At 43.0% G+C, this 19,052-nt stretch overlaps 1 protein-coding gene across 2 annotated transcripts in view; it reads right to left on the reverse strand.

Annotated features, from left to right (window-relative positions):
- The window catches only part of PTPN11 (protein tyrosine phosphatase non-receptor type 11), a 78,321-nt gene that overhangs the window by 9,108 nt on the left and 50,161 nt on the right, over positions 1–19,052 (reverse strand). For both annotated transcript variants that reach the window (XM_060028150.1, XM_060028148.1), the window contains exons 8-13: positions 18,778–18,857; positions 18,493–18,651; positions 14,159–14,290; positions 9,909–10,063; positions 8,930–8,997; positions 8,283–8,434 (exon numbers count right to left, since the gene is read on the reverse strand). In XM_060028150.1, the coding sequence (XP_059884133.1) occupies positions 8,283–8,434; positions 8,930–8,997; positions 9,909–10,063; positions 14,159–14,290; positions 18,493–18,651; positions 18,778–18,857 (746 nt within the window). The remainder of the gene's footprint in view (positions 1–8,282; positions 8,435–8,929; positions 8,998–9,908; positions 10,064–14,158; positions 14,291–18,492; positions 18,652–18,777; positions 18,858–19,052) is intronic.

Genomic DNA, 19,052 nt, shown 5'->3' on the forward strand with positions numbered 1-19,052 from the left:
CAGGCATTGCAAAGTGTCAGAATGACCCCCTGAACACGAACACACGGATGTGCTCCCAGGGCGAAGGTAACAGGGCACTGAGACAACAAACCCAAGCAAAGTTGTGGACCTCCTCAGCCACCCTGCCTCCCCTCGCTATGGACTATCCGGTAATAAAGAGGTCAGCACAGAGCCTATATAAAGAAGGGGGGGAAGGTACAAAAAGGAAAAAGGGAGCAAAGAGCAAAAGGCAGATGGAGAAAACACATCAAAAAAGAACCTAAACAAAGAAAGAAGAAAAGATGAACACAAATAGTTCTGCCTTAATATCATAGACTTTACAGACATGCGCTTTCTTAAAAAAGAGCGTAAATAAGAGATTATATGACAACAGAGGAGATGAAAAGCAAGCTGGCGAAGCAACAAAAGGAAATAAAAGAAAGACACGAAGTATAGTAAGTTCAAGTCTAATTAGAGGTAGCAAAAAATTAAATAACTAAGAACATAGAAAGGGACATTGTAAACAGTCTAGAGGAAAACATATTTTTTAAACTATTAATAAAATACATAAAAGTGATGGAGAAAGCTATTAAGAGATTTGATATATATTATGGAATTCCTGAAGATGGGAACAAATAAAACATAAAAAAATATTCTAGGACATAATGCAAGAAAATGTTCCAGAAATCTCAAAGGAAAAAAAAAATCTGAACCTGCATTTTATTTTATTTATTTATTTTTTTGAATCTGCATTTTAAAAGGAAAAACTTCACAATCAATCTCCCAAACATCAACGATAAAGAATATGCCTGGATTGGATCTCCAGGCAGAAAAAGTCAGTCACATATAAGGGGGGATAATCAAATTGACTTTAGACTCCAACACAGCCACATAATTCCAAAAAATCCTGTGGGGAAAAAAAACCCCAAGAATCTTATACCCTACTAAGTTACCCTTCAGATATAAAACTAATGTTCGGACATTTTTAAGCATGCAAAAACTTAGAATGTAATTATTTAAAAAAAAAAACAGCTAGTAATGAAATCTAGCCAACAGAGATAAATCAAAATCAAAACAAAGAATTCAGAGAAACAGATACCGTGATAAAAGGACTAGAGTTTTGATCTAAATACAGCACTAACACTGAACAACTGTCATAATTACAGATATAAATGTCATAAACCATGACAAAAATCAGGAGATAAAAGAAAAATGTGCTAATTCTCTTTCACAGAGTTAAATATCAATTATTATTACAGTAAAAACAGTTAAAATTTTCTAAGCACTGGCTTTGTGTCAGGCACTATTTGAATATATTATCTCATTTTAATCCTCATAACAACCTTTTGAAATAGATACTATTATTAGCCCTATTTATTATGTTATTTATTATTTATTTTGGCCACGCCACACGGCACGGGGGATCTTGGTTCCCCCACCAGGGATCGAACCCGCGATCCCAGCAGTGGAAGCGTGGAGTTTGACCACTGGACCACCAGGGAAGTCCCAGCCATATTTAACAGATGAGGAAGTGGTGTGCAATTTCTAGTCATAACCTTAAAACAGGGGTTGGCAAACTAATGGCCTAGGGACAAATCTAGCCCAGACCTTTTGCAAGGCTTGTAAGAATAGTTACTTCATCACAAGTTTAATAGTTTTTAAAGGGTTGTAAAAAAAGAGAGAGTATGCAACAGAGACCATATGTAACTGGGAATCCTAAGAGACTCACCGTCTGACCCTCGACAGAGAAAGTCTGACTCCTACATTAACAGGCAACTGCTTGCCCTCCACTTCCTCCTACTCTCTGCAACCATGTGAAAAAGGAAACATCCTAAAGGACAGTAGAGGGACAAGACCAAATGTACCTGGGTCCCTGGATGAACCTAGGTCCCCGCCCTATACCTTCTGATCCCCAAATTGCCTGCCAGCTTGGACTTCTCTATAGAGAAATAAGCTTCTATCTTGTTTAAGGCACTATTATTTAGCCTCTGTTAAAGCAGCCAAACCAATTTATTATAAATTGCAGTCATTACAGAACTTATAGTCTAGGGAAGAAGTTGCAAAAAAGAAATCCGAGGAGAAAATGTTTCATTGAGTCTATATAGTATTTGAATTTTTTGAACTGGTTTTAAAAATTTAAAGTCCTGGGCTTCCCTGGTGGTGCAGTGGTTAAGAGTCCGCCTACCGATGCAGGGGACACGGGTTCGTGCCCCGGTCCGGGAAGATCCCACATGCCACAGAGCGGCTGGGCCCGTGAGCCATGGCCGCTTGGGCTATGCGTTCGGGAGAGGCCACAGCAGTGAGAGGCTCGTGTACCGCAAAAAAAAAAAAAAAAAAAAAATTAAAGTCCTTGTGAATAATCACCTCTGAACAGCAGCCATACACTTTTTAGCACTGAAATGCTGACTTACATAAGAAGTAATTTTTTTAAAGATACAATATAATTTAAAATCAAATATTAGCTGGAAGAATTGACAGAGAGCATCACTTACTTAAAAGTTTTAAAATCCTAACTCTTTTTTTTTTTTTTGCGGTACGCGGGCCTCCCACCGCTGCGGCCCCTCCCGTCGCGAAGCACAGGCTCCGGACACGCAGGCCCAGCAGCCATGGCTCACGGGCCCAGCCGCTCCGCGGCACATGGGATCCTCCCAGACCAGGGCACGAACCCGCGTCCCCCTCATCGGCAGGCGGACCCTCAACCACTGCGCCACCAGCGAAGCCCCTAACTCATTTTTTTAAATAAAAAATTTAAATATACAATAAATAAACTGAAGCATAAAGATGCTTTCTACTCAACACTTTTTTAAAAATTGTGGTTTAAAATAAAACACATGAGATATATCCTCTTTACAAAACATTATGTGTACAGTATAATATTGTTAACCACTTGCTATTGGTGTACAGCAGATCTCTAGAACCTCATCATCTTGCATGACTGAAACTCCATCCCCCCATTTCTTTCTCCCTACTACACACTTTCTTGAAAATCAAAATCAATATTTCTACATGAAGTGATGACAAAAGAATTTTCCAATGAGGAATAATTAATGCAAATGGAACAGGAATTATTTTTAAAAATCATAGCAGCTCGAGGAATAACATAAAAATGCTGGAGCTTTTTAGCTTATTTTGGAAAAACAAGAAATAAAACTGATTCACAAGTCAGATGGGTTTGTTTCTCGGAACCATGACAGCCCAGGCTGTCTTATAGATCAAGAAAAATTCTCAGGGGGTAGGGGCTGTTTTGTTCCATTTTGTTTTATTTTGCTTTGAGGAGTGGAGGGAAATTTATTTCAGAGGAGGTCTAAAAAAATGATCTGAAATTTATCTATCCTCCACTGGAATTCAATGACATAGCATGGTTACCAAGTCGCTTGCAATGTTTATAAAAAATCTTACGGTCTTGTCAACTGACACACAGCCAAGGTTGAAAGGAGGAACCAACCATGAGGCTCTAAAATCATCTGGTATTAACTATCTTTCCATGTGAGTAAACCCAGTTACATTCTTAAACCTTAAATTACAAAAAAGCCCAAAAGCCCAGAGCAGGGAGAGAGTAAAATGAAAATGCTCTTGTCTAAGTTACAGAACAACAAGATGATGCATCCAGGGTGCTCTGGGCTCAAATGTCAGGATTACAAACACCCTGACTCCTTCCACATCTAGTCACAGAATCTTACTGGTTCTACTCTCCCTGGGCTCACTATCAGCCCCTGCTATCCTGTCCAAACCACCATCAGTTCTCACTGACGCTGGTCCCCCTGCAGCTGCTCAAGCCTCGTGCCCACCCAGCCTTCCCTCTCAAGCCAGGGCCCTCTTTTTAAAATGACAATCTCTTTTTTTTCATAAATTTATTTATTTTTTATTTATTTATCTTTGGCTGCGTTGGGTCTTCGTTGCTGTGCGTGGGCTTTCTCTAGTTGTGGTGAGCGGGGCCTACTCTTCGTTGCACTGCACAGGCTTCTCACTGCGGTGGCTTCTCTTGTTGCGGAGCACGGACTCCAGGCGCGTGGGTTTCAGTAACTGCGGCACACGGGCTCAGTAGTTGTGGCTCGAGGTCTCTAGAGTGCAGCGTCAGTAGTTGTGGCGCATGGGCTTAGCTGCTCCATGGCATGTGGGGATCTTCCCGGAGCAGGAATCAAACCTATGCCCCCTGCATTGGCAGGGGGATTCTTAACCACTGTGCCACCAGGGAAGACCTGAGGATCTTTTTATGTCATTCCCCTGCTTCAAAATCCTCAGTGATTTCCCATTTTCCTTAGGATAAAGTTTTAAATCCTCAATATGGCCTGCAAGACCCACCCCCTCGAAATCTGGCCTCTGCTGACTTTTCTAATCTCACCCAACACGCCCCATGCTCTCCCTCTAACTCCTTCTGCTCCATCGTACGGATTTATTTCCATTTCAGGAACATGACTACTTATATTTCCAGGATCTGGCACAGTGCCTGGCACATAATACAACTGACTTTAATTAATGCAGGAATGAATAAACAAATGAACAAATGTGAGAACACCTTTTTATTGAACCAAGGAGATTATGGAAGATATGTGAAGAAGCACAAGGCTAGGGAAACAAATAAAACAGGACAAATGGAGGCATGGCCTCATGCATATATGTGTGTGTGTGTGTGTATATACACACACACGTGCGCGTGCGCACGCGCACACACACGCACACACGCATATATATGAGAGAGAGAGAGAGAGAGAGAGAGAGAGGGATTATATAGAGAGAGCTAGACAAGAGGAGTAATTAATTTGCTAATTAGCAATTCAAAGAATATTATACCAGTACAAACAAACATACCCAGTATCCAGATCTTGGCTTTGAAATACCACTCTTCAGTAAGAAGCATCAGGGCTCCTTAGAAAACTGGCTGGGAAAGTACAAGATGAACCTAGATCATCTTGTGGTGTCAAAAAGGGTAAGGAAGTAATCAAAAATGGGAACATATCAAAAAAACACAGGAACCAACTCGAAAAGGTTCCCACTAGGCAAATTTGGGACAGTTTAAGCAACAGAATAAGTAACAGTAATGGACTATAACCCATTCTGACATAAATAAATGAATGAATAAATAAATAAGGAAGATGGGAAAGCTATTTCTTATAGTAGGCTTCCATCTAGTAAATGAAAAGGGAATGGTGAAAAGAGAAAATCACCATTGGGCAAATGTCACAGTGGTAATTTTTCCTGGCAAGAATCGTGAATGAATATAAAACTGGTAGGCAAAAAGTATGATGAAAAATTGTTCATTTATACAGTTTCTTGTATCTACCTACAAGATATTAATTAAAAAGGGAAAGACAGCAACGTAACAGTGGGGAAATCAGACAGACAACACCTTAATCAAGTGATCAAAGTTAACACCGTCAGGAGTGAAACAAACCAAGAGGGAGCTCATGATGTGATGTACCAGGAAGGACACAGCATCACTTCTGCGACCGTCCTGTCAAAAATGCATGACCTGAATCTCATCAAGAGAACACATCATACAAATCCAAACTGAGGAGCATTCTACCAAGCAACTGGTCTGAACTCTTCAAAAATGTCAAGGTCATGAAAGATAAAGATTGAATACTGCTCCAGATTAAAGGAGACTAAAAATACATGACAGCTAAATGCACCACGTGACCCTGAACCACACGAAGGATATTAGTAGGACAAATTGGCAAAATCTGAACACGGTCTATAGATTCGAAAATAGTTACTGTATCAGTGCTAATTTCCTGATTTTGATAATTTTACTATGGTTATATAAGAGAATGTCCTTATTTCTAGGAAATACACATCAGAGTATTTGGAGGCAAAGGGACATTAATGTTTGCAACCTACAAATATTTCATTTAAAAAATTATATAGGTATATATAAAGCTATTTATATATGTGTGTGTGTGTATATACATATGGAGAGAGAGAGAGAATATGAATCAGTGATAAAGTAAATGTGTTAAAATGTTAACAGTCAGGAAAGGTGGGTGAAGGGAATTCCATTATACTGTTTCTGCAAGTAAAAAAAAAATTGTTTTAATTCTGAAATGGAAGTTAACAAAAGAAATCTACTTCCAAGTAAACAGCAGAGTGTGAGAAGATCCATTTATAAAGAGCTGAGAATTTTCTCAGTCTTGCTCATTTGCATTTCCTCTAGATTCCCACCTGTTTCTGCATTTCCTCCTTCCAATGCTGTCTGTTTCTCTACTGCCTTTTCTTTTTTTCATTTATCCCTCTGTAGCACATTCTTCCACTCCCAAAGGTCCTTAATGCTTCATAATTTTGGAAATGACTGTATTTCAAAATAATTAATTATCCTAAATGAGTTTTGTTCTTTTGCTTAATTTAAAAATCAGGTGGTTTTAATGTTCTTTTTTTTTTTTTGCGGTACACGGGCCTCTCACTGTTGTGGCCTCTCCTGTTGCGGAGCACAGGCTCTGGACGCGCAGGCTCAGCGGCCATGGCTCACGGGCCCAGCTGCTCCGTGGCATGTGGGATCTTCGCGGACCGGGGCACGAACCCGTGTCCCCTGCATCGGCAGGCGGACTCTCAACCACTGTGCCACCAGGGAAGCCCGGTTTTCATGTTCTTAAGTCTGCCACTTAAACCTTCTGCTAAAATAAAGTACTTCTTACTTTACCACTAAATCAAGTAGCAAGTTCCTACACTGAATCAAACAATACAATGCAGAAAACAACATAGTACAGGATCTAATTTTTAAAAATAAATATAATCTAAGCCTACATATATTTAGGCTACATAAATCCAAAGGCTCATGTACCAAATAGTAGTTCATGTGCTGACACATATTGGCACCAAAAAAGTATTGGCTGAGTGGATGAATGCATGCATGCATTCTAGTACTCTTGGGGTGGGATTACCAGGGACATTCAGTTTCTATCGTCTACATTCTGTAGACTACATTCTGTCTACATTCTACCTCTCCTACCCCTCACCTCCAATAAAAGAGCAGCGATAAAGGTGTTTTGGTTTTTTTTTAAGTAGTTCCTAAATCCAAATTACAACTTCAAATTCAGGGTCAGAGGGACCATATATGGTAATGGGAAGATCTGAAGTGCCAGAAAAGCTGGGAGGGAAAGTCCCTAAATTCTCCAGAACAAGAAGAAAGACCAAAGCTTCTGAGTGAAATAGAGAGCTTTCCCCCCAGCTTTTCTGAACAAGACTACATTATGTTCTTCAAGATATTCCCGAATAACTTCCCATTTGTACCAACTGTACTATCCTCTCTTGTATTTATTAGGAGTCCTTCTCTTTGGGCAGCTTTATGCTTTAAGTATTCCTGGCCCAAATTAATATAACTGGAAGACAAATATAAAATAGCCTACAGTAACCATCTAAACAGTTCATAGCACTTACAATAACACAAAGTCAGACTTAAAGCTGTAAAGTTCAAAACCAGTAGCTTGTTAACTATTTGGCGGTAGCTTTCTATACACACACTGCTTCTGAAGATGTTTTTGTACAAGGAAACAATCTAGTGAGTATTTCTGTGTGGACTGAGAACCTACTAAACTAACTAACTTTGGCTAACCACACTTTGATAACGTGGCTGCTATGCTGCTGGGCTAGAAATCTTTCAATTAGGTGGCAGGTCCTATTTTGAGAAGCTGAGTTTTCTGGAAGGCAATAAACAGGGTAAAGCAGGCAAACCCTGTTGATGTTTAGACACCATCCAGTCTGCAGCACAGCAATGGGGCTGGGGCTGGGGCTGGGGAGGGAGATAAGCCTAAGCTCCGGAAAGAGCAGTCTCCTCAATCCTCTTTAACTCAGCTTTGTGTCTGTTATGAATAGCTTCCAATGGAAAGGCACCAATGCCACATTGTTCTTCATTATGCATGGCTTATTAAAATTGAAATTTTACTGTTTCCAACTCGACCAAATTGGTGGTTCAAACCCCCATGTGCTATTAAGAGTGAGGCGTTCATTTAAGAGATGGAATCAGGATGAATATCGCCTGGACCAAAAGTGGAACAGGCTGGAAACTTTGAGGCTTTGCGTTCTAAGCTTGCCGTGTGAGCCTGGGAAAATCCCAATTTTTCTGTGGCTGTTTCCCCAATCTGTCAGGCCTGGTGCTCCTTCCTGAGCTACTCCATACTGAAAAATCAGAGCTGTGAAGTAGGGAATAATTCGTTTCCAGAGAGGCCCTTCCTGGTTGGGAACTTGTTTCACCTTTTCAAAGAAAGACAGTTATCTATCAGAGCCTGTCCTTTTGCATGGAAGGAGAGCATATCCAAGCTGCCCAGAGAAAACCACTGAAAATCCACACGCCAGCCTTCTAGGCTTGGTACCTGCTCTTCTTCAATTCTGCGCTGTAGTGTTTCAATATAATGCTGGACGGCCATATAGATGAATCGGTACTGTGCTTCTGTCTGGACCATCCCTGACCTCTGAGACCGCACCATCTGAATGGTTTTGGGAACGTCAATGTCACAGTCGACACCTACAAAGCAAGCACCATGGAGTATCAGGATAAACTGCAGAGACAATGTGAAGTGGTTTAATGCACAACTGTTAGCAGACTCAGAGATAAAGCAAACTTAAGTCTTTAATGTTCTAACCGAACATGTTCCAAGGGCTACAGCACTGGCCTTCTGACCAATACCAAGGATCCTAGAAGATTACAGCGTAAAGGGTCAGCAGTGAGGGGTCCCTCACGTTCCAACAGCACCGTCCCATACCATCAGCAAGGCAGTTGCATGTTCAACAAAAGACCAGAGCAGTGGCACCCACAGCTCCTAGGCTTTGTTTTATGCCAAAAGCTCAAACAGCATCACTTCTGTTCTCTGGCAAACATACTGAAAGCTGAAGTCTCCGGCCTAGATTTTTGTGAAAATATTTTAACATTCAATTCTCTTCTACAGGCTAGTTTCACTAGCACTTTCCTTCCATAAACTGAAAACAGGAACTGTAGCTTCTTGTCCTCCAGATGACCTACCTTTCTCTCTGATGATGTCAATAAGAATATCAATCACAATGAACGTCCCTGTTCGGCCAATTCCAGCACTGTGGGCAGAAGGATGAAGAGCGAGGACAACGGAGTCATTCATGAGGGTTTTATATGCAAAACCAAGCTATTAATATTAACAGAAACAATGTCTGCTCTTGGGAGTGTTTATTAGATTGTCCATTTATATTTGCAAATATATTAGCAAAGAGCACGGGGCTTTGGACTCAGTCCATCCTACACTTGGAGTCCAGCTTCTCCAGCACAATGTGCCTGAGGCCACTCCCTTAACCTCTCTGACCCTCAGTTTCCTCATCTGTGAAATAGGTTGTTGTGAGGATCAAATATGAGTAACGGATGAAAAAGCACTGAGCTCAGATGCTGGTATAGAGCAAGTGCTCAATAAAAGGGAGCTTTTAAAGAACTGAATAAACAACGTTTCACACACATCTACTTGCATATGAAAGAGATTTAGGAAACCAAACTTTCCCCAGTATAATCATGAAACCTAAGCTTGGGCACCAGCAGCCTGCAAACTCTGGTGCAGAGGCCATGGGCCTGGCTTCTAGAAGCCTGGATGGGGAGCAGTCCAAATCTTCTGAAGCAAACAAGTATATTGTCAGGGGAAAAAACATACCTCATTTCCATGGAAAAAGAGAACAGAAGCACAATCAAAGAGATGAATCCTAAATTATTATATTAACAAAGAAAACCAAGCAAACATTACCAGACTAAGGGCTCCTTGAGAATAAGGACTGTTTACCACCCTGTGCCCCACCACCCCCAGGTACACGGTGGTCTCGTAGGATCTAGAAGAAATGTACTTTGGGTCAAAGTGGTCCCTTAATGCCTCAAACAAAGATTAAATTTTTCCCTCAGTTAAAGAGCTGGGGATGGGCAGGTAAAAACAAGCCCCCTGGGCATCAGGACACGGGACAGGCAGCGCCCTAGAAGTGGGAGGGTTCGTCACCTGCAGTGAACCACCACAGGCCCCGCGTCCGTGATGCTCTCCTGCTTATGGTGGACCTCCTCCAGGAAGTCCAGCACGCCCCCGGGGTCACTGGGCACTCCGTGGTCCGGCCAGGTCCGAAAGTGGTATTGCCAGACCGTTCTCTCCGTATTCCCCTGGAGTAAAGCCAAGAAAAACCAGAAAAGAATTAAATAAATCAAGGGGTTGAGGACTCGTCTTGTCCCCATCTTTCCCAGATCCTACGTGAGCCAGGGGACCAGGCCTGCACAGAGCCTCCTCACACACTGTTTACAGGTCCCCTGCACGAGTTTCCCAGATCTCTCCTCCTTTTGGGTCTGGCTGAGCAATCCTGGAGGCAACCCTTGGCCTCTGCCATAAGAACCAAGATGTCTTGTACGGCTATTTGTTCTTCAGGAAACTACTGCCTGAATCGGTCTCTGAATCCTCAGCCAGGGGCAGATGAGGTCCCTGACCCTCCTCATCCAAGTGCAGCTCTACCTGGGAGGCAACTGAGCCCTCTGGGACTCAGGGCTCTCCTCCCACCAGATGAGAAAACGGGTATTCCCTCAAGCACTTGTTCCTCTTTGTCTTTTTGTACCTGGCCCTCCTCCCCTCCCCCAACACACACTTTTATTATAATATGATATTTAAACCTCTGTTTGCTGCAAAGCAGATAAGAAGACAGGCTTTGCAATCAGATGGGTGGATTTAGGCCCAAACTTCAGGATTCACACTCACTGCAGCCCCTGGACATCTCTAAGCCTCAACTTCTTCATTTACCGATGGAGATAAGAATCTCTCAGTCACAATACCATTGTGAGGACTAAACAACATCAATTAAACACACAGCCACTGCGCAAGAGACAGTTAAGAGACTCAGCACACTGGTGCTCTTCTGAGGACTGACATTAATAAAGGTCAACAAGGGTACCAAGACCACAAAAAACCAAAAAGCATTGTGTTCTGGGTCTACCCAGATTAGATCACTGTAACGGCACTATTCGTTACTACATCTTCTTCCGACATATTTGGAGACAATCCAAGCTAAGTAACATTTTTAAAGGCGATTTAAAAAAAGAGAGAGAGAGTATAACTAGACCAGTGTCCACCAGTAACCTTCAGAACATCCAGGGAATCTGAACCACAATCAAGATCCTTTCTTGAATTATGTGCATTTAATTTGCTGAGCCAGAAAAAGATTTTTCTGGATGTTACCAGTGAGCTAAAGATCAGGGGGCTACCAGGGTCACAGAAAGGACAGGGAATGAGAGAGATCCAGCGCCCGGAGCATCCTTGCTCCTCGTCCTTCGTAAATGGCCACTGAGGTCTCTGCTCCCACCCCTCCTTCCCAAGCAATCAGGAGGCTTAAATGAGATCATGTGATAGCACTTTAGAAAACATGGAATGAGCTCTACAAAACAGCAGATAATCTGTGACCAGCAATTCTGGAGAAATGATTGGTCCCATGTCAGCACCTGCATCCGAGGGTGCAAAACACAAACCCAAACGCCAACATTTCCCGTACCTGCTCCTCCCAAATCTCCGATAACAAGAAGATGGATGGTTTATCACTAAAACTGAAGAAAAATCCACCTGCTACTGAGAAACACCTGATGATGAGAAGATGGGTAGTTTATCACTAAACCTGAAGAAAAACCTATCCGGAATCTTTGTCCGATGTCCTCTAAATCTCTGTCTCATTTCTGCTGGACAACCCCTCTCTCAGTCTCTGCAATTGAACCTCCACCCTCTCCCCACAACTGCACCCCCGCTGACATCAGAAGTTTGACATCCCACCCTGGACCACAACTGCCAAGGCTTCCAGCTCACTTCAGTCCCCCGACCACCTCAGGGAACTCACCAGACCACTGAGCCCCTCCATCCACCCTCTGCCTGCCTCCTCCTGCCCTTGCTGCTGGCTTGCCCAGCTCAGATTCCACGCACTCTCCTCACAGCCACTCTCCAACACAGACCTCCACTCCCTCCACCCTCTCTCCATCCACTGCACACACAAACACACACACCCCGCCCCGCCCCAGCAAAGCCCCAAGCCTGGACGAACCTAACCACCCACTTTCTCTGTTTTGTACCCAAGGAACAGAGTGTCCTTGGAGAAAACTCACACCAGGTGACTGGTATCACTGAATGTTCATCTTCACCACCTCAATGGGCACTCAGCACTGCCCAGAAATTTACTGGATTTCTTGCTTTGCTACACAATGACTATTTCATCCTTTCCCTACTTTCCTCAAACATTTCGCCTCTTCTTATTCCCTTTGAATGTCAATGGATGGCCTTGCCTCAGGCCTGATAGAGAATTTAGAGCAAATCCCTGTCAGCTCCCCTCCCTATATCTGTGGCCACCTTCTCCTCTTTCCCTCCTGTGGCCAAGAAGTGCTACCCCCATCGATCAAAACCAACCCATCCACGATGCTCTAGATCCCACGCCCCTCCTCATCCAGCCTCCACCCTTGCCTCCCTGGCATCCTCGCCTTGACGTCTCAAAGGCATCTCAAACTTTACGTGTCCAGCAGGTTGTGCTTCATCCTCCCTCCCTCCTCAAATCTGCTGCAGCCCTCGCCCCTCATTCACACCATCATCAAACCCCTTCACATTTACATCCACAATTATCTCCAGTCAGTCCCTTCTTTCCATTGCCCCTACCATCTTTTACCCAAACGATTCAAGCCCTACCATCCTGTACATCTTCCAGCTTTTCAGACCTCTGCCACAGTGCCACCGTCCACTCAGACTCAAAACCCTACGACGTCTGATTCCGCCTCCTCCTCCAATAGCCAAACTATCCCTACACACCCTACAGACTTCACCCCCCCAAGGGGTCTCTCACATCCCTCGCTTCTCTTCTAGAGTTTATTCTGGCATTTTATATCATATTCATTTCCAAAGGAAGGGAAAAGAAGCAAAACGTGGAGAGAGGCCATCAGACCTAGACCTCTGCGGAGCCCTCCTGGTTACAGGCGTCCTGGCCACTGGAGTCACTCCATCCCACTCTTCCCTCGGGGGGGCTGTAGGACACCTTCCTGGCACCTGTCTCCACATGTGTCCACTTGGCACAAGAACTGTCACGGGTCCAACACCAGCCAATGAATAAAATTTACATTTCTTTTTTTTTTTTTTTTTGGCCATGCCTGCGGCATGTGGGATCTTAGTTCCCCAACCAGGGATCGAACCTGGGCCCTCTACAATGGAAGCACAGAGTCCTAACCCCTGGACCAAAAGGGAAGTCCCTAAAATTTACATTTCTTCACGTGAGAGTTAAGGCTCTTCCCAACTTGGTCCCAACCTCTCTCAACCCGTTTACTCCCTCAATTCCCCACTTGCCTTCATTCCCTGTAAACCCCATTTCCTTGACGCTGGCACTTCAGAACCCTGGCTGACAATGACACTTCATCTGGGAGGCCCTCTCTCTGCCATCTTCTCCCACAGAGACCCTGACCTAAAGGCCCACCCTCTTCTGAGACGGTCTCCCTGATGCCCCGGCTGGAAGCCCAGCCTCGGCAGAACTCCAGCACCTTAGACGGGTGTGACAGCCGGTGCCTGCTCGACAGCACAGGACTTTGCATACGTGGCTTCTCTCGGCTACATGACTGCAATTCCCTGGGGACAAAGGCGATTTCGCTTACCTTTATGTCCCCAAAGGACTTTGAAAAAGTAAGCCCCTCTCACCATGCAATTATAATGAATCCAAATCTTGTTGGATTCAAAGTTAGTCACCCCAGGACAAACCTGAACTACAAGCAATTAAAAGCTGATGCCATGGAATCTGGTCACTGAACAGGCCTCAGGGCCTTTGCACTCACTGCTCCCTCCGCTTAGAACACTCCTCTCCTGACCCTCTGGATGCTGCTCCACCTTCAGGTCTCAGCTTGCGTGGCACCCCCTCAGAGAAGCCCTCCCTGTTTACTCCATCTCGGGTACCCAGTCACTCTCTAACATACCATCCTGTGGCTTTCACAGCTGGAGCACAATCGGAAAGCTTAGTTGGTTATTTACTCCTTAACCTTCCACCTCCCTAGGCTCTGTGGGGGCAGGGACTGTGCCGGTCTGGTTTGCGATGTATCAGTAGTACCTTGACGGTGCCTGGCACATAGAAGGCTCCTGATAGATGGATGTTACTCAGTGAGTGAACAAATGCCTGAAGGTATGCAGACAGGAGTAACCGCACGACCCTGGATTAGCGCACACCATGCGCAGTTACCAAAGTCTCTAAAGTACGACAATATACTTACTTGTCCAACCTTCGAAAGTTTAAGTTCTCTTAACGTATAGTCATGAGCAGCACTTTCTTTGACGTTCCTAACGCGCATGACCCCGTATTCTTTTAGCGCATACTCATCAGGCCAGTATTTGACACATTTACTCTGGAAGGGATCAGAGAAAAGACAGTTAATCTCTGTGAACTCTGACATGAAAGCCGAAACCAAAAGAAAACCAACGTTCAAGTCTTCCTTGATGACCACTAACATGGAAAACGGCCTGTCTGGTATCTAACTGTTGGGTTTTGAAAGAAGGAAAGAAGAATTCAAAAAGAAAAGCACGTGTGTGGAGAACCAGGGAGAAGTGGGAAGAGAAAGCTGCTGTTGCAAAATTGCCTAATTTAAGCCAGGTCCAAGGAGAGTCAGTGTTTGCTTATTTCTCTCTAAAGAACCAAAGAGGCAGAAAGAAGGGGACTACCCAGTATGAGTGTGCTGCCTAGCATGCACTCAGTTCTGAATTCCAGAGATCTACCAGTCACTATGCAGGGAAGGCAAGCAGGGGCTCTGGAGGTGGATGGGCTGCCCAACGAGCCAGACTGTCTGGTCCATTTCCGTGCCAGTGTAGGAGGTCTCCCCGCCTTATCTAACCCAAGTGTGAATAACTCCAGCACAGAAAGGCAGCTGATGGGGTTTTGAACCAGCTGCTTTTTCTATATCCAGATCCATCTGATACCTGCTACACACGTCACCTTCGCTTAACTGGGTGCCTGGGAACGCCAAGCCTGCAATAGCTGCTGGCTTCAGAGCAGGCAGATTGGAGAATATGGCACCAAGGGAATCATTCTGGCTGCCAAAGAGGAAGATATTTTGCTCAATGAGAGATGAGTCTGCGTATCTTTGGTGATATGTCCTGGGCAGAGAATGCCTTTGCGTCTTGTTTTCTCCTGGGAGCAGTCACCCACACCACTCACTTTCAACAACAACCAAGACACAAATATCAGCAAGAGAAATCTACCTTGTGCATTAGGGAGACAGAGAAATTCACTGTTATAAAACGAGAAATCAGAGAGCAGCTGCAGACATCCCCACAGTCAATGACTGAGGGAAAGAAGAAAAACATGGCAGGAGAAAAGGTCAACAGAAGAATTAATGGACAGCGTTTACTTTTCTGCTTAGCATGGCTTATGTGGTCTTTTATGTATTATTCTGAATTCAGCTTTCCCTCCACGATCCTGTAGATCCAAAAACCTCTTTGACAGATTTGACACAATTTTTATTATCCCCAAATAAACACTTTGACTATTAAATGTATGCAATGCTGCCACTCTCCAAACAATTCTGAGGACTGCTGGCCGCTCAAAAGAAGACAAATTAAATCACAACTCCTAACATTGTAGCTGACTCTGCATGTCTGCAATCTACTGTGCCCTCCTCCCAGTTTCCGAAACTCTGATGTAAACCTTGGCAAACAAATTCTAAAATGTGAGTGCTAATACTTTAGCTTTTAAATTAAAGCCCAGGAATCAAAGGGAATTCAGAGTCTGGTTTTTCTTCTGTGCACTGGAGGGGATAACAGGCGAACAAATTACCAGAAACGCTCGCGGGGAGACTGAAAGCCCATCATGTCCTCCTCTCCGGCAGCAGAGTACAGAGGGAGAATGAGAAAACAGACAAAGGCCGGGAGAAGGAGGTAAGGAGCTGGGGGCAGAGTGACTTGGCCCAACGTCTGTCTATTCTAGGCGTTTCTGGCAGCTCTTCTGAGAGGGACCAATCCTGATCCCTCTGAAGTGACCTGAGAACCCTCTCTTCACAGCCCTCAAGTCCTCTGAGAACAGGTGGCCTCCTACAACTGCAATCAGGCAACAGGCAGGACGGAGGGCTCAGTTTTCCTTTCCATACTTAGAACAGGTGACACTCACCTGAAGCAAAAACTATGAAGACATTTTAACTTGTCCATTAATTCAAGAACATCTACTGTTACTGCAGGCAGCTGCTAGAGGAAGCCTTTGTTTCACAATGACCAGACCTGGCCTCAAAGGTATTCAAAAGTGTAACAACTAGCAGTACAATAACAAAAATCTTACAAAATCACATTGCCTTTCACAACTGATATGAAAATTACATTAGAAGGGCTAAAATCCAAAATCACCCATCTGTCTTTTTATAGGGTATGACTGCTACGTTCCATGCAACTTTTACATAAACCAGTTAAAGTATATCTAAATAAAAAGAACTTTGACTAGAACACAAACAAAAACAGAGAACTTTTCCATATTAAAAAATCCACAATGGATGGGTTCACTTTGGGATAACACACAGAGCTGTCACTCAGTGGGATTTGTCTGCTTCTCCATAGGTGTGGGATGTTATAATTTTTAAAAACCTGAAGTGTCATGAAGAGTGCAGGGAGATGGGTACTAGGCATATGTTGCTTGGGGGGAGTGTACACTGGGACAACCACTCTAGAGGGTAGTTGGCAGAATTTATTAAAATTTACAACATGCAAAAGCAAAAACAATAAATAAACAAGAAAAAATAAAAAAAATTCAAAAATGGAAAAAAAAACAAGAGAAAAAAAGAAAAATTAAAAAAATTTTTAAAAAATTTACAACATGCACACCCCCTATGACCTAGCAATTCTTCTTGACATGTGACCTAGAAAAACACTTACCACATACAAAAGCAAGAACAAGATTGTTCACTTCAGCACTGTTTATAAGAGAAATAACTGAAACATTTAAATGCCTAATATATGACAGTTAAACAAATGGTAGTACATCCATACCATGGAATACCATGCAATTACTAAAAAGAATGAGATAGGCCAATATGTACTAACAGAAGAAGTTAGAACATATATTAGGTGGGGAGAAAAGAAACCAAGATACACAATAAAGTTACTGTATGACAGCACTTTTTCATACAGTACTTGTCCGAAAATAGCACTATATACTTCTATAGGAGCATGTATGTATGTGAATACATATACATGTGCAAATGTAGGTATATAATGCCTATTATACACATGCATATGCAAATGCCAAGAAGACAGTGTAGAAGAATACGCATCAAACTGATAAGAGGGTTTATGCTGGAGGAGGGAACAACTGGGTGGACAAGGGATGGTGACAAAGGTCATTTTAATTGTAAGGAGTTTGAATGTTTATCTGAATATATTGTCTGGATAGTTCAAATTAATTTTTTAAATGCTTAGAAGTCCTAAGTATAGTTCACATGACAAGTGAAATCAATGTTTACTGATTAGTCCTCTAATCCCCTGAAGGTACCAGACAGGCCTTCTTACACTCCCTTTATGACCTCTGCTTCTGGACACAATGGGGTAACAGAAACTGGATTTACTCTCCTACCTTAAACCACTAAAATGGAAAAATGAAATGATATATATAATAGGATTAGTAACAAGGACATTTAAAAAATTATTATAAATATATTCCATATGTTCAAAAGGTACAGCAAATGATGGACATGTTAAGAAGAGAGACATAGGATATATTAAAAAGACTCAAATAAAACTTAAATGAAAAGGACAATGTCTACTGTGAAAATTACACTGGATAGGATGAACAGCAGACTCTACACTGCAGAAGAAAAGATGAACTGAAACACGTATAGCAAAAGAAACTTATCTAACTTATCCCAAACAGAGGGAAAAAAGTGAACTGAAAATAAATGAAGAAAGTCTCAGTGAGCTATAGGACAACTTCAAACAGCCTAATATATGTGTAATTGGTAACCCAGGACAGGGTGGGTTGGCAGTTCATGTGTGAAGAAATAGTAAACGTTATTCAAATTTGAAGAAAACTATAAACCCACAGACCCAAGAAGCTCCATGAACCCTAAGAAGAAGAAAAAAAGAAAACTACACCAAAGTACGTCATATCAAATTTCTCCTACTCTCTTTTTTCCAGAGGGTCAGAGTAAGCTTACTGTGTTTACTCAGCTTTTTTTTTTAAAATAAATTTATTTATATTTTATTTTTGGTTGTGTCGGGTCTTCGTTGCTACCCACGGGCTTTCTCTAGTTGCGGTGAGCAGGGACTACTCTTCGTTGCGGTGCGCAGGCTTCTCATTGTGATTGCTTCTCTTGTTGTGGAGCACGGGCTCTAGGCGCGCAGGCTTCAGTAGTTGCAGCACATGGGCTCCACAACGCAGGCTCAGTAGTTGTGGCGCACAGGCTTAGCTGCTCTGCGGCACGTGGGATCTTCCTGGATCGGGGCTCGAACCCGTGTCCCCTGCACTGGCAGGCGGATTCTTAACCACTGCGCCACCAGGGAAGTCCCTATTCAGTTCTTAACATGTTCAACCTGACATGTCCAATACTTCAAAAAAGTAGAGTATATAGCATACCTTTCCTCTCTCCACTTCTTTTGTTGTCATGACAATCACTCGGGAGTTCTCTTGAAATACCATCCGCCAAAAGTCATTCACGGTGTTTTGCAGGCAGCCTTGTGTGGCAATGTAACTCTTTTTGGGCTTTGAGTTGTTGCACTTGGTTTCAAATTCAGGCTAGAAATTTAGGAAGAAAATACTTCAAACATTTGAAAACTGCTCTCAGGCCATGAGGAAGGATTTAAAATACAAAAACTGGCTAGCAATATACAGTCAGAAAACACCACGAGAAACAAAGTTTACCATGATAATGTTTGCATTGATGTAATCTGAAACAGGCTCATTGGGATCACCATCGTGTAGGACAACCCTGGTGTGATCAACTGGAAGAAAAAGAGAACATGGTCACAAAGGTACTGAGACCTCTTCAGGACAAATCAGTTCATCCTCAACGAGTCCAAGTTTTGCTCATTTCATGATAAAACAACATTAAAAACTAAATCCTAAACTATAATCTGAATATGATGCCTCATAATGCTTTCTTTAAGAGAATAAAGTAGCAATGTCAATTCCCTGGT

Source organism: Delphinus delphis, chromosome 13, assembly GCF_949987515.2.
Source record: "Delphinus delphis chromosome 13, mDelDel1.2, whole genome shotgun sequence".
In the NCBI taxonomy this organism is placed as follows: Eukaryota; Metazoa; Chordata; class Mammalia; order Artiodactyla; family Delphinidae; genus Delphinus; species Delphinus delphis.